Genomic DNA, 14,180 nt, shown 5'->3' with positions numbered 1-14,180 from the left:
TTCATGGTAGAAAACTTCCTTAATAGCCCCATTCTGCTTAAGCTTGTTCACCTCTTCCTTGACGGCATTAGAATGCTCTTTAGATGAGCGACAAGGTGGTTGCTTCCTAAGAAAGACAATTGGGTTGATATTCAAATGATGGTAAATGAAGTCTAGATCCATCCCAGGAGCTTCATAAGCATTCCATGTGAACACATCAATATTCCTCTTTAGAAATGATAACAGTTCTTCCTTCTCCCGATGAGGCAACTGAGCTCCGACTTGAAAAAACTTCTCTGAATCATCATCTATAATAATTTCCTCCAACTTTTCACACTTAGCCTCTTTCGACCCCACATCCGTAGATAAGACCAAAACACTTGATTGCTATGAGCCCACCTCAATAGAGAACGAGGACTCAATTTCAGGCTGATGCATAATTGCAGCCACCAGGCACTACCTAGTCATGGATTGACTCCTAACAAGCTCTTCAATTTGGTCCCCCGATAGATATTTCACCTTTAAATGCAGAGTTGAAGAAATGGCCCCTAGGGCATGAAACCAAGGTCTAGCCACAATGGCTGTGTAGGGAGAATATGCATCCACCATAATGAAGTCTACCTCTACTACTTTTGAACTTGCTTGCACAAGCAGTCTAATCTGACCCTTTAGAATGACAACTTTCCCATTAAAACTTACCAAAGGTGAATCATAGGCTGCCAAATCCTCGGGCTTCAAGTTCAGCCATTTGTACAAGTCTAGGTACATAATCTTTGCACCACTGGCTTGGTCTACTAACATCCTCTTCACATCATACCCCCTTATCCGGAGTGTGACCACTAAAGTATCATCGTGTGCTGTATGATTCCAATATTGTCCTCGTCCAAAAAACTCAACATCGATCGAATCTCCACTCTAGCCCTCTTCGGCTCAAAATTAGAGTCCTCAGTGGGTGGCCGAGCCACAGACATCACCCTGAAGGGATGAGAACTAGTTCTCCCAAGAGCAGCAAAGATGACATTAATTATGTCCAAAGGGGGCCTTAAAGAAGCGTTCCCCTAAGCCCCTGACCTTGCTTGGTCTCCTTGCCCAATGGGCTGATACAAAAACAGTTGTAACCTCTCATCTCTAACCAGTTGCTCCAAATGATTCTACAAAGTTCTACAGTCCTCGGTGGTATGCCTTCGTTCTTGGTGGTACTAGTATTGAAGACTTTGGTTATGCCTTATGGGGTCACCTCCCATCTTGTTTGGTTATTTGAAGTATGGCTAATTCTTGATCTTCTCCAGGACTTGATGTACTAGCTCTCGAAACACCGTGTTGACCACCTGAAAAGCCGTAGACCCAAATTGCCCAGTAAAATCCCTTTGGGGCCTATTATTATTGTATCTGTCTGACCTGAAATCCCTCCTGTCTTGAGGAATAACCTTAGCTTTTCCCTTCCCCTGCTACTGGTCTTCCTTGACCCGCTTGTATTCGTCAAACGATCCAAAAACTGATGTACACTCCTTACCAGCTTCTTGGTCAAGGACTTTCTCAAATCATGCTTGGCAGGCAAGCCGATTTTAAAAGTCCTTATAGCCACATCATCAAAGTCCCCATCAATCTCATTGAACATCTCCCAGTATCTGTTTGAGTACGTTTTCAAAGTCTTTCCTTCTCGCATGGACATGGATAAGGACAACAAGAATCTAAGGGCCAAGGAACCCTATTGCATGTAATAAAACGAGATCCAAATGCCCAGGTGAGGTCCTTAAAGAAATCAATGGAACCCGCACCTAGGTCATTAAACTACCTCATTGTCACAGGCCCCAAGCTAGATGGAAATACCTTACACATCAAGGCCTCATTCTTGGAGTGGCTTACATGCTCCACAGGATTTGTTCGACCACTATACATAGTGAACGTGGGCTAAATAATCTGCCAAGGAAGTCTCCCTCCCTTAATTTTGCGCATGAAAAGTGATCTGAAAATTTGGTTAAGCACTCTGCTCATCGCATCATTTCCCAAGCCTTTGGAAGATGAGTTATTGCTTATGCGCTTATGGTGGTAGTCCTCATCATACGAGAAAAACTCACTAGAAAGAGTCCTTGATCTGGGTCTATAACTATCATCATCTTCATCGTTAAAAGAGAAGTCAGAATTAGAGAGAGTTCGGCTTTGCCGTTCATGGCGCAACTTCCTCTTCAAATGATCAATCTCCAGCTACATGTTCCTAGCATTTTCCTCATGAGAGGTGTGACTCCCAGTTCGAGATTGACTTCTACTAGTATGGATGGTATGCACACTTCCCTCCTAGTTCCTTCTTCATTCAAGATGAAGGAAATGATCTTGACATCGAGACCCCATAGATTCCTCCTAGTGTGAAGCTGAACCCACCATATTTGAACGTTAAACTCACAACAAGACCAGAATTCCCCACAGATGGCGCCAATGGTAAGGTCACAATTTGCCTCCCAAGCCCAACAAATGGATGAACTTAGACCCAAAGAGCCCAATACAATGAATTTGTAGAGAGTGGATTGGAAAACTAGGTTTTAATCAGTCAGACAACAAGTAAAGTGGATCAAGATGACAAGAAAATGAAGATAGACTGGTTTAATCAAAAGAAAATTGTCTTCGGCACAGTTCGAGGAGATCAGTTCTTATATATTTCTTCTTAAGTTTGATTATAAGTTTAACTCTTAATTGCTATAGTGTTTCTCACTTAATTTTTTTTATCCCTCTTCTTTAGGGTCTTCTTTCTGTTTTATACTATCTTCTTTCTTTCCTCTTTACCCTCCACGTGTAAGGCAGATTGCTGGTATTGATCCTTATCCTATCAGCACCTTCCTAAAGTCTTTGGTAGTAGCTGTAAGACTGAAAATTACTGTTCAGATATCACCTCCACATTAATGCGGCCAATTGGTTAGGTGCAGAGCATTCAATGCGGTGGTAGCACCTTTCTCTTTAGATATTTTAGGACTTCCCTCTATCCTGTGCTTCTGTGATGCTTATCCATATCAATAGAATATCTTGGAAAGATGCCCTAGATGATAGACCACCCCTTTAGACCTCGGCTCCAAACAGTTGAGGAGTAATAAATCCTCAGATCACCCTTAAGGACTCTTTTGATTAAAACTAACCTATTCACTTACTAACACAGACTCCTTTGATAACGTTCACCCCTCCTCGGACTACTTCATGTCCTCAGATTGGGTCTTCAGCCCAATATATTCTACTGAGCCTAACATCCCTACAATATATATATATATATATAGAGGTTCAAGTTACACTTTTTCTACACCTTTAAATTTGAGTAGATCTAACAGTAAAAAAAATAACTCATTAATGTTGATTACAATATTACTTATTCTGATTACCATCTCATTTATTATTTGATATATATAAATTTTCATACTTATCTCTTATTCCCAAAAACATTCACTATGTTTCTCTATCTACCCTACCTCATATGCTCTTTTCTTTTTCTTCTTTTTTTGCTAATTAATCTCATCTTATCCATTCCAAAAAATGTTAACTACGAGCTTTTTGATTATTAAAATCTAGATGCCTTCAGTTTAATACACTTTAAATTTCACTATGATCATGTTGTTAGTGCACTTAGAACTAAGGAGTAGACGAGTAGAAGAAAAGCTTAAAGGAGACATTGTTAGCCATTGTACCATGTACTTTACTTATTGTTGTGTGTATACACACATATTGTTTCACATATCTAAACTTCGTGTTAAGTTTAAGTACTTGATCCTATAGAAATACCTTGTATGTTCAATTGTGATACAATCATTCACTTACAAATGGAAAAGGCTGTCACTAATTTTAGATTTTTTCGGGTTAAGAAAAACTTCCCACAAATTTAATTGAAGGCAGAAAGTCGGTGGCTAGCAACGGTAGAACCTTGTAGCCGGTGGTAGTAGAATCCTGTGGTCGGTGGCCGAAAACAATGGAACCTTTTGGCCATGGAAGTGGAGGAGAGAGCAAATGAGGGTAGAGAGTTGAATAGGAGGAAAGGGCAGATGAGGGAGGGTAGATAAAGAATGTAGAGAATGTTTTTAGGGAGAAGAGATAAGTATGGAAATTTATAAATAAATAAGGGATAATAAATGAAATGGTAATAAGAATAAATGCTATTGTAATTAGCATTAATGAGTTTTTTTTTTAATTACCGTTAGATCTACTTAAATTCAATTATGTAAAAAAGATGCAACTATTTAGAATTACACCAGATGTAATTTTTAATTTTTATACCAAGTAAATTATTGAATGTAAAAATTGAAAAATTCAAATCCAATTAAATTCTAAATTGAATTTCAATTAGAGTTTAATTTACATATGCACGAAATTTCACACTAATAAATAATAAAAACCAAAGAACTAGTTGTTTTTAACAGTCATGATATGGACATTTGCATTTTTGTTTTAGTACGACAATATTTATTACGAGAGTCTTTGTCCTAACTCTGCATAACTTCCTTAATCTATGCTAGTCCTCTCTCTTTTGGCAAAATAAAAAATGTATAGGAGGAGAAGACGACAACCCGAACACGCCTAGAACACGACTCGGAGGGAAATAGACACTAATGCACTCACGCTAGTCCGTCACCATAAATAAATAAATAATCAAAATTTGGTCCAAAATTTTGATTCAAATAATTTGCACATCTAATGGGGTACAGCTGTCAAGCATCGACAGCAATTGTCAGTTTCCTTTACCTCACCCAATGTGTTCCTAACGTTTTCTTTCTTCTATTTCCCTTGTATAAATACCACCTCCTTCCCCCTTTTCTCGCTCCCTCAGACTCACCGATCTCTCTGTCTCTCTTTGTCCGTTTCTCTTTCGATCCAGAGAGGGTTTTACTGGGGTTTTAACTTCCAACCCCAGAAGATTCTTCGCACAAAAACGCCAAACCCTAGATTTCTGATTCAAACCCCTAAAATCTTGCTCTTTCTCTTTCCATTATTCAATTCGAAGCTCCTTGTTTTTGTTTTTTTTCATTTTCCAAGCTTCGTGTTCTGAGCTCAACACTTCTTTACTTTGGTTCACTTGCTCACTGTACTGTAGATCCAAAACCCTAGAAAATGACTGGTAAGCCCTTCGGAGCTCAATTTTCTATTATTTATGTCAATAATTCTGCTCCTCTATTTTCAAATTGCCAATCTCTAGGGTTTTCTCGCTATGCTCTTTTTTCATTCCAGTAGAAATTAAGCTTTACTTTGAGTTTGTTTTTCGTTAGAGAAAAGGTTTTCAGAGTAAAATTGTAAATTCATGTTTGTGGAATAATGGATAATTTGGGAAAAGGTCGTACCAGTGCACAAAGTTTGTATATATGTGTGTTTGTGTGTGTATATACAGCCAACATTTGTGGAGCAATTTGGAAAACCTTAAAAATAACACTAAATTAGACTCACTTCTGAATGATTTTTTTTTTTTTTTTTGAGAAAAATTTATGATTCAGAATTTTGATATCTGGTGTTTTCCAGCATTTTTCCAGCTACAGTACTAAGAGAAGGGTGATGGATGAAACTATGATTTGTGGGTGAATGTTAGTAATCCAAGTTTTGGGGAATTTGCTTTTGAGGAATGGTGCATTTGGTTATATGTATGTGACATCGAATGAAGTGATATGAGGTGTTGAATATGAGCGATGGAGGTCGGGAGAGTGAAAGAGGGCCTGAAAAACCAGCTCCCCAGAGGAAACCTGGAGGCGAAGAATTTGCCCGAGCATTCGTGAAGGTTGCGGTGGCACAAATATGTGAGAGTGAAGGGTTTCAGAGTTTTCAGCAGTCTGCTCTTGAAACATTATCTGACGTTACAGTTCGGTATATTCGTGACATTGGGAAGACTGCACATGTATATGCTAATCAAGCGGGTAGAACAGAGTCCAACGTTTTCGATATTATTCAAGGGTTGGAAGATTTGGGTTTGGCACAGGGGTTTTTGGGTGCTTCGGATATTGAGCATTGCCTTGCAAGTTCAGGCACAGTTAGGGAACTTGCCCAGTATGTTGGCGAATCTGAGCAGATCCCATTTGCCTATTCTCTTCCACAGTTTCCAGTTGTTAAAGATCGGAAGCTGACTCCAAGTTTTTTGCAAATTGGGGAAGAGCCACCCGGTGAGCATATACCTGCTTGGTTGCCTGCATTTCCTGATCCTGGTACTTATGCTCAGTCGTCTACTCCGAATGACAGAACAATAGAACTTAAAATGGCTAAAATTGAACAGGAAAACCAGCGCAGAAAGCCAGAAAGGTCTTTGTTGAATGTAAATCAATGGTTGGCCAGTAATGAGTTGGAAGGACCCTCCTCTGTTGATGCTGGAGATGCTGCTAAAGCAAAACAAGCAGCAGCTAAAGCAAAACAAGCAGCTGAAAGTAACCCATTTCTTGCCGCACCTCTACAATATGGAGAGAAGGAGGTTTCTTCTGTTGTTCTTCCAGCGAAGACTAAGCTTTCAAATGATTCGACTACAGGAAATCCTATTTCGAAATACCATGGCATGGACAACCATGTCTCAGTGTTAGAGGCATTTGCTCCAAATATTGAAGCAATGAAGAGTGGATTACGTGATTCTGAGGAGGGACACAAAAAGGTTCTTTTGAACACCAGGCCAACTGTGCAATTTAAGCTTGGTTCTGGAAAGAAATACTTAGGTTCAATGCTAGATTCGAGCCCACAGAACAAGAGTTTTGAGGTAAATGAATCCTGGTTTGGGAGGTTAAATGAAAAGGATGACAAGAAGAGGAGGGCCGAGCAAATTCTGAAAGAATCTATGGGAAATTTACAGGAACTGGATCATTTGTAAATTAAGTTTGATTAGTATTTGTACACTTGTTTAGGAGACTGGCAGCAGAGGATGGTTCCAGTGTAGTCATAGTCAGGGGCATAATGTTTTCTGCATAGGGCATTATAGATTGGATATTACAAACTGCCTGAGGAAAATGTTTCCACTTTAACAAGTTTTTGAGGTATGTGTATGTCAGTTGAGATGCTAGACCCAGTGAATGATTCTTTCTAATTGAAATTCTTTTTCTTCTCTTATTATGATCTTATTCTGAATGGCACATGGTTTTCTCCGGTGCTGACCTTGGTTGAACGTTGCTATGAATATTTATATTGTCTCTGATAAAATCAACTGCAATACAATATCATGTTCATGGTAGTTGTTATTAAGAAATATCAGAATAATTGAATGACAGATACATTTCCATTCTTTTAAATGAGATTAATGTTGGAGAACAGGTATCTTCATTTGCTCAGTTTGTATTGAATTTCATTTCTTGATTAGCAAGAAAATATTATATGTGCTTGATATGACATCTTATGTCAGAATAAATTCCGTTCTGTTAAGGTTTATGAATTAGAGAACTTGTTGCTTGGACAATGTGCATGAGTTATTTGTTCTCAAAACTACCAAATTCGTCCTGCTGAGAAATATTCTACAAACCTTGTGCAGTACAGTAAAGCTGAATCAATTATTGGAAACTTTTTCATTTACTGCTTTGCCTTCTGATTAGTATTACATTGGTATTCTGAAAGCCTGAAAGCCATAGCCTCCCTGACTTGTCACATTGCAGCATTTTAACCTTGTATATGTATGTAAGACCTGTTAGCTGTATATACAAGATTGGAAAATTTTACTCTTTCAGCAGCTCCATTAACATTCCTTGTTACCTAGATAGGGAGGCATTACATGCCTGGGGATGTGTAAGAGAGAAATAAACAGTACACAATAGGTGTAAGAGTTGTTCTCTCATTGTTTGTTAGGCTATGTTAGCCTTTAAGCACTCTAATTGACTTTTGGCTTTAATATAGTGGACTAGACTCAGAACACTTTGTGCTCAAAGGCAGTGGATGTTAGAAACAGAAATAATTGTATCGGTCAATATTAGATTTGTTGAATTTAGACAAACTAGTTTTGGGTATAGTGCCTGTTTGGCGTTGCTATAGGAAATAGAGCTTTTGCTATAGAGCTTTAATTGAAAAGAACTTTGGTTTTTTGAGTGTGTGACAAAAAACAGTGAATATTGCTTTAAACTTTAATATATATAAAGAATGAATAGTGAATTGTAAAGCTTTTTCCTAAAAGCTCCAAATTTCAACTATAGCCTTAAAGGTATTTTCAACTTCAAGGACCCTATTAAAGTTCTTTAGAAAATTGCAATTTCAGTCTTACACACTGAAGCTCCCCAGTTCGATCCTGGGCAGCAACAACTTATCAATTTTACTACTTATCAAAAAAAAAAAAAAAATTGCAATTTCTTAAAAGCCTTAAGTCTCTTAAATGTATGACATGCAAAATTACAATTGCTTTGGAGAATGGACTTGTATACATTCCACAGATGCTAGAATTTATCAATATAAGGAGCCTTCTTGTGGAATTATGCTACGGATTGAGGAAGACTTTGTCTTTAACTTCGTCATCTATGTTATTTGACTCAATTTAACTTTAGGGAAAGTAGCAGTACATGTCAACTTGTGTGTTTAGAAATGATTGTATTTTTTCACTATAAGAAATGGAAGAGTTCAGGTTCAGCCACTCTGAATGCAAAGCATATCTTGAAACCCAAACTTGCAAGGAAATATAATTATATATACATTTTCTATAATCTACAAGTAAGTTATAAGCCTCTAATGGAGATTTACATGCTAGCAAAGAGCTATTCTTACTCAAGAATTACTGTAGTTTTAAGCAGAGTGAAATACCCACCCAACTGGAAACAAAAATGTGTGTGTGTGTGTGTGTGCGCGCGTGAGAGAGAGAGAGAGAGAGAGAGAGAGATAAGACTGAATCCCTTCTAGAACTATGTTATCAAATCCCATACTTGGAAAACAGCTTCCTGCAATGCCCACCAGGCCTGCCCTGCAGACCAGCTACCTCACTGTTGAAAACGTCTGTTATTAAGTCTTTAAAAATCAACCTCTCAACATCTAACACTACCCCAGAAATTTCACAATGGCAATCTATCCAATCCACTGATTGATGCCTTAAATCTTCCAATATGATGCTCCTCAAACTGTCATCCTCCTCATCTAGGCTTCTGTTCAAGTTGTTATTCTTTAGCTGATCTACCTCTGAACACAATTCTTCCAGAAGCTGCTGCCCCCTTGGTTTTCTTCCTGCTAGCTTATTTGGCAAGAACCAATGCTGGTGAGGACCTTCCAATAATAATTTGCGAACTAGAATTTCATTAACAGCATCAAATGTGAGTTTTCTTTGAATTTTCTCAGTAGGTTCTGACTTAACAAGCCTTATATCACTCTGCGTATCGTTTAAAAGCCCTGCACCTTCCTTTTTTTGCTCCAACGCGAGGAACACTTTATAATCAATGGGGTGGCTAGATGCTTGGAGCTGAATGGTCATCAAACCAAAGTCAAGATCTCTGAGGAGACCTGATGCTAACAATATTTCTGAGATGTACCTGTGGTCTGAATTTGTGCTCTCATGGAGGGGTGAAATGTAATTGGTGATGGGTTCCTCATCAGTACGGTATATTTGTTGAAGATTCTGAACAAAATGCTGGATGTTTTCTAATTTTTTGTTACCAATGTCTGCACTGAAACTGGGTTTTGTGCACTTTGGTAATTGTGCTAGATCTTCTGGATTCCATTCCCCTTCATCAGGATTTAAAGACTCATAATCTGTAGCAAAAAAATTTGAGAATTCAATTCATTAACAAGTCTAGCATTCTGTAATAAAGCTCTCATATTTCATCTTTCATATTATATTTAGGAATGAACTCCTAAAATGGTAGAACTTTTGTTTTGTATTTAGGCTAGTAGATTATGAAAGAGAAACATTAGTACAGAGATAAAGGAACCCCTGTCATTTCACCACTAACTTTTAAGTGTCAAATGCACAAGAACTGCACCTTTAAAGGCATTTGATATCTTCTTCACAGGGGATGGCGACTCATCTCTGTAAAATGTAGCATCAAGAACAGAGATAGGACTCGGTTGTTCCATGGTAGCTATTGCAGGTTCTGCCATCGACCTGTCTTCCTTGAACCCTTCTAGACTCTGAAAAAGATAAAATAGAACATATTAAACCAGATAATTGAAATATTCACATGGGTAAATAGTAGCAAGTACACTTACACTTTGTTTCTGGCCATCCTGCTGCAAGAAGGTAGTGTAGATCTTATCAGATTGATTGGTGCTTGTAACTTCTGTCAGTTCTGTGTCCATGTGAGAGTTGAAGTTAATGCTGCTCTCAGATTTCAGAGAAATAGCATCAATTTCGTGACTTAAATCTCTCATGGCACTGCTGATCTCACTCAATTGCTCATTACATTGCTGCAAATTGGGAGATCTTGGTCGGACTTTTCTACCTGGGGAGTTTGGTCCTACCGGTTGTTTAGTATATTGCCTATTGGTCTTGCTTGAATCAGATGATGGGATGGTGGGAGGTAGTGACTGCTTCTGCAATCCAAATTTCCTTTGTTGCAGTCTCGGGCTCACAGTTGCTGAGCACGTGTTGTTTTCTCCAATGATGTGCCGAGGCAGCTTTAAGGCTGATGCTGATTTTGAGGTTCTAACACCGGTAGTCTTATCTGTAGCGCTAGTCAGTCGACTGAAAGGGCCTTGTATGTGATTGTTTCTTGAAACTAGATCTTTAGCTGATTGCATCAAAAACTTTCTCCCATCTGCACTGCCATGAGGCTTCCAGAGCACTGACATATTTTCAGTTGGAATCATGCTGGACGCAGGATCACTTGTTCTTCTGATAAGGTTAACTGGTTTCATAATGACAGTTGGGGATTTATGACTCTTTGGTGAAGGAGACCCCTTGATTGTGGCAGAAATTGGGTCCTTATTTTGTAGTTTTCTTGGGCTTGCTAAATTTGAGCTCTGGTAAGAGCTGCTATTTTTGCTTGTTTGAGATGCAAGATTTGCAGCCCTTTCTCTTTTGGTATCTAATGATTCTCTAGTCTTCTGCATTCCTTCGAGTATCTGTTTGAGAGCTCTGAGATCCTTACCAGATTTTTTGAACTCAAGTTCAGACAACCTTTTCTCAATTTCACCATAAACGGAGGGGCAGCTTGGGGCTTTTGAGGTAGTTTCTCCATACATGAAAGCTGGAAGTTCAGAACTTTGGCTGCCTTCTGGCTGCCTCCATGGAGCTGGTTCTATTGGAAACTTTGAACCTGAGGTCGGCCTCATAACTGAATCAGCATTTTTCAACCGGGGTGAGATGTGGTCCTGTGAATTCCTTGGGGACCTGGAAATTTGATTTTGCTTGGTTTCATCAGTTGCTTCTGAGAAGCGGTCATATTTATCAGCTTGGCAGCTACTCATAATTTCTAATGAATTCTCACTGGTTGATGTTGACTGTGGGGTAGATTCCAATCCCATCAATTTTGCCACAATGCTGGATGGTCGTTTTGAAATTTCTGGCTCTTGCTGATGGTTAAGCATATTGCCAGAGTTTCCATTCCTTCTCTGCAGATCCTTCAAAAGAAAATCTGATTTTGGTTCAGGGGCAGAACCCCTTATGGAGCCTTGTCTGCTGTCCAATGATAGCCTTGGGAGTTCTTTGAGCTTTATAGTAGACTTGTATGCATCTTGTGATATCCTTCCATCATAAGAGAGCCGAGGTGCATCCTTCAGTGACGAAAGCGTAAAACCATCTCTCTGTTCCTTGTAATTCCTAGGTGCTTCCCGGAGCTTAGCAAGAATGCGAAAGGAATCATTGAGACCAGTAGCTCTGGGCTTGACAGATTTGGGTGCCTGCAAGGGCCTTGGGGAATCTATGTATATCAAGGTATTACCCATTGCTCCCTCCTTACCACCAGTTTTTACAGACAATGCACGGGCCTCTCTGTATATGGAGTCTTTGACAATGTCTCGGAGATCAAGGGATGGCTGTCTTAACTGCAAAGAAACATTTGGCTGGTTCGTGGGCTGAGTGGGGGTTTCAGGGAAAATTGTTTGGTTGAATGAAGATGTCTCAATCTGAGCTGTTTTGTTATGGTCAAGAGATGAGAAGCTAGATGAACGTGAGGAAGATGAAAAGGAGGATTTGGATGATTCTGTTGAGACCCTCTGTTTCTCTTTTACAAGCTTCTTCGGGATTTTTTCCTGCAATTGTAAGTGAAACTTGAATGCTTCTGCTAGAAACAAACAATTGTTGTAGTGATTAAGTTTTAGATTCTTACTGTAGTTGTTTGTGATGCATTGCTGAGCTCTGATGCCTTCTTGTCATTTTGACCTATATCAAATGAAATGTAAGATGCTGAAGAAATTGATATGATAGTCAATGCTATAACGTGCTGTGGCTTGCAAAACAAAACAAAGGGAAAGAGTGAAACTTACGAGGACCCAATTAATTAATTACGATTCAACTAATAAAAGACATATTACTGAAAGCTACTAATATGTTATGATGCAGAGTTTAGCAAAAAAAAAAATGTTATGATGCAGAATGCTTTCAAACAAAAAGGGCTGATCATTTCATAGCCAACTGAGACCTGGAGATGAAAATGTGGGTAGCGAGGACAAAGCCATGTTGATAAGAGATATATAAAAAAATAAAAATAAAAAGCTATGTTGAACAATAGCCTCTGACATTTATTTGGAACACTAAAACAATTTCAAACTGAATTGAAAATGTTTCCAGAGTGCTTTGGTATGTTGAATTGAAAACATTAAACATATATCTTTACACAAAATTGAATAACTCGTGAATATTTATATGTTCCATCAAAAGGAAAGTGAATGAGAAACATCCCAGCAAATGATAATCATAATTCATATGTAATTACGACTTCTGAAAAAGGTCTCTCTAAAATTAACACAATATTAAGTCTCTACAGAATCAAATCTTAGGAGATAAACGTACTGTTAACCCCACTTTGCTAATAAATACTATTACTTGGGATTCACGTTAGTGAAATAATTGAGATTGACTGAAATGATAGAAATACACCATACCTGGAGGAAGTCTCTTGTGGTTGTCGCTGTTGATACGTCGGCCGGTGAGGGAATGGTGGCGGTCAAAAAGCTGAAAAAATCCATTCATGCAGCCAATCTGCTTCTGCAGATCTTGATTTTCATCTGTTAAGGTATGCAAAACCTTTGCAGGCATCTTCACCTCCTCTTTTCTACTCCACAAGCAAAAAGTTTACACTTGGTGAGCTTCCCTTATGATTCCATCCCCAAGAATCAATAAGAAAACAACAGGATTCCAGGTATATTGTGTTTCATAATCTCAGAGCATAGCCTCTGTTTAGCATAAACCATAATAAGAGAACTTCTAGCTTTGCTAAGGTTAATGTTTTTTTGTTTTTGTCTTTTAATTACAGAAACATAAGGATCAGAAACACAGCACTAACGTGTTCTTTAACTATAGTTCCACCACTGTGCAGCAAAAATTCAATGGTTTTTTTTTTTTTTTTTTGGAGTTATAGAGAATTTCTAGAACAATGGAAAAGAAAAATAAATGGAGGAACAGGCTTAAAGAGAAGAAGAAAAACAAATAAAGTACAGAACCCCAAAATATGTCCCTACACAAGAGCAATAAAATAAAGTAGCATTGGGGTTTTACAGAACAAGGCAGACAAAATCTTCTGCAAAACCAAAGGAGCAAAAAAAAAAAAAAAAAAAGAAATGGGAAGGGGGCCAGGCCCGAGACCCAAAAGCTACAACTAGTCCCCACCTTCTAAGGATTAGAACCAATACAAATCTGCAGTGCAAGCAAGTTTCTGCAAATCCAAGAAGTATTAATGTTCTTTTTGGATAAAATTCCTCACACAGAGCAGAAGAGAATACTTTCTTGTCTTTTTGGCCTAGACTAGACTATGCATATATGCATGAGTCTCTCTGCGCTGCTGCTGGTATTATATGAAGGGCTTTGGCAATTCTATAAAAATCATCAAAATTAAAGCTTGGATCATATTACGTAAGAAAGAGATGTGGGAAATGGAATGTGTGGGTCATGTCTTGGAGGTTGTGTGTAGCACAAGAAGTATTACTAAATTGAAGAGACAGAGAGAGAGAGAGAGAGAGGTGTGTGAATTTGTAGGTGAGATCTGGGACTGGTCATTTTCTCCCGCTTCCCATGTGGACAAAAATAATGTGGGTGGTCTGGAACTTGGACCTTACTCTCTATACATTAGCATGTGGAGCCTGTCAGAGAGTTGAAGAAATATGAAAGTGGATATATGTACTGGAAAGCCTGCACACTCTTAAACCTCTTTTCCAAC

General features: G+C 38.5%; 2 protein-coding genes across 4 annotated transcripts; one reads left to right on the top strand and one right to left on the bottom strand.

The window, feature by feature from the left end:
* Positions 1-4,754: 4,754 nt before the first annotated feature.
* On the top strand, positions 4,755-12,231 carry LOC112004961 (transcription initiation factor TFIID subunit 8). Of its 2 annotated transcripts, XR_010629619.1 has the most exons (3): positions 4,755-5,065; positions 5,461-6,944; positions 9,879-12,231. XR_010629619.1 is itself a non-coding variant. In XM_024037200.2 (2 exons), exon 2 carries the CDS (start codon positions 5,618-5,620, stop codon positions 6,779-6,781), a length of 1,164 nt encoding a protein of 387 aa, XP_023892968.2. In that variant the 5' UTR covers positions 4,755-5,065; positions 5,461-5,617; the 3' UTR covers positions 6,782-7,017. The 2 variants fall into 2 exon arrangements, 1 of the variants encoding a protein (XP_023892968.2); XM_024037200.2 differs by lacking the exon at positions 9,879-12,231 and having other exon boundaries at positions 5,461-7,017.
* On the bottom strand, positions 8,519-14,122 carry LOC112004960 (protein LONGIFOLIA 2). 2 transcript variants are annotated; one of them, XM_024037198.2, is made up of 6 exons: positions 13,634-14,122; positions 12,910-13,079; positions 12,135-12,187; positions 10,075-12,057; positions 9,849-9,996; positions 8,519-9,618 (listed from the first exon to the last, which is right to left on the bottom strand). In XM_024037198.2, exons 2-6 carry the CDS (start codon positions 13,061-13,063, stop codon positions 8,789-8,791), a joined length of 3,168 nt encoding a protein of 1,055 aa, XP_023892966.2. In that variant the 5' UTR covers positions 13,064-13,079; positions 13,634-14,122; the 3' UTR covers positions 8,519-8,788. The 2 variants fall into 2 exon arrangements, with proteins under 2 accessions (XP_023892966.2, XP_065631131.1); XM_065775059.1 differs by having other exon boundaries at positions 12,910-14,122.
* Positions 14,123-14,180: the final 58 nt, after the last annotated feature.

Source organism: Quercus suber, unplaced genomic scaffold (assembly GCF_002906115.3).
Source record: "Quercus suber isolate HL8 unplaced genomic scaffold, Cork oak 2.0 scaffold_104, whole genome shotgun sequence".
In the NCBI taxonomy this organism is placed as follows: Eukaryota; Viridiplantae; Streptophyta; class Magnoliopsida; order Fagales; family Fagaceae; genus Quercus; species Quercus suber.
Note: the sequence above shows the minus strand (reverse complement) of the source record. Positions and strands in the feature narration are given on the sequence as shown.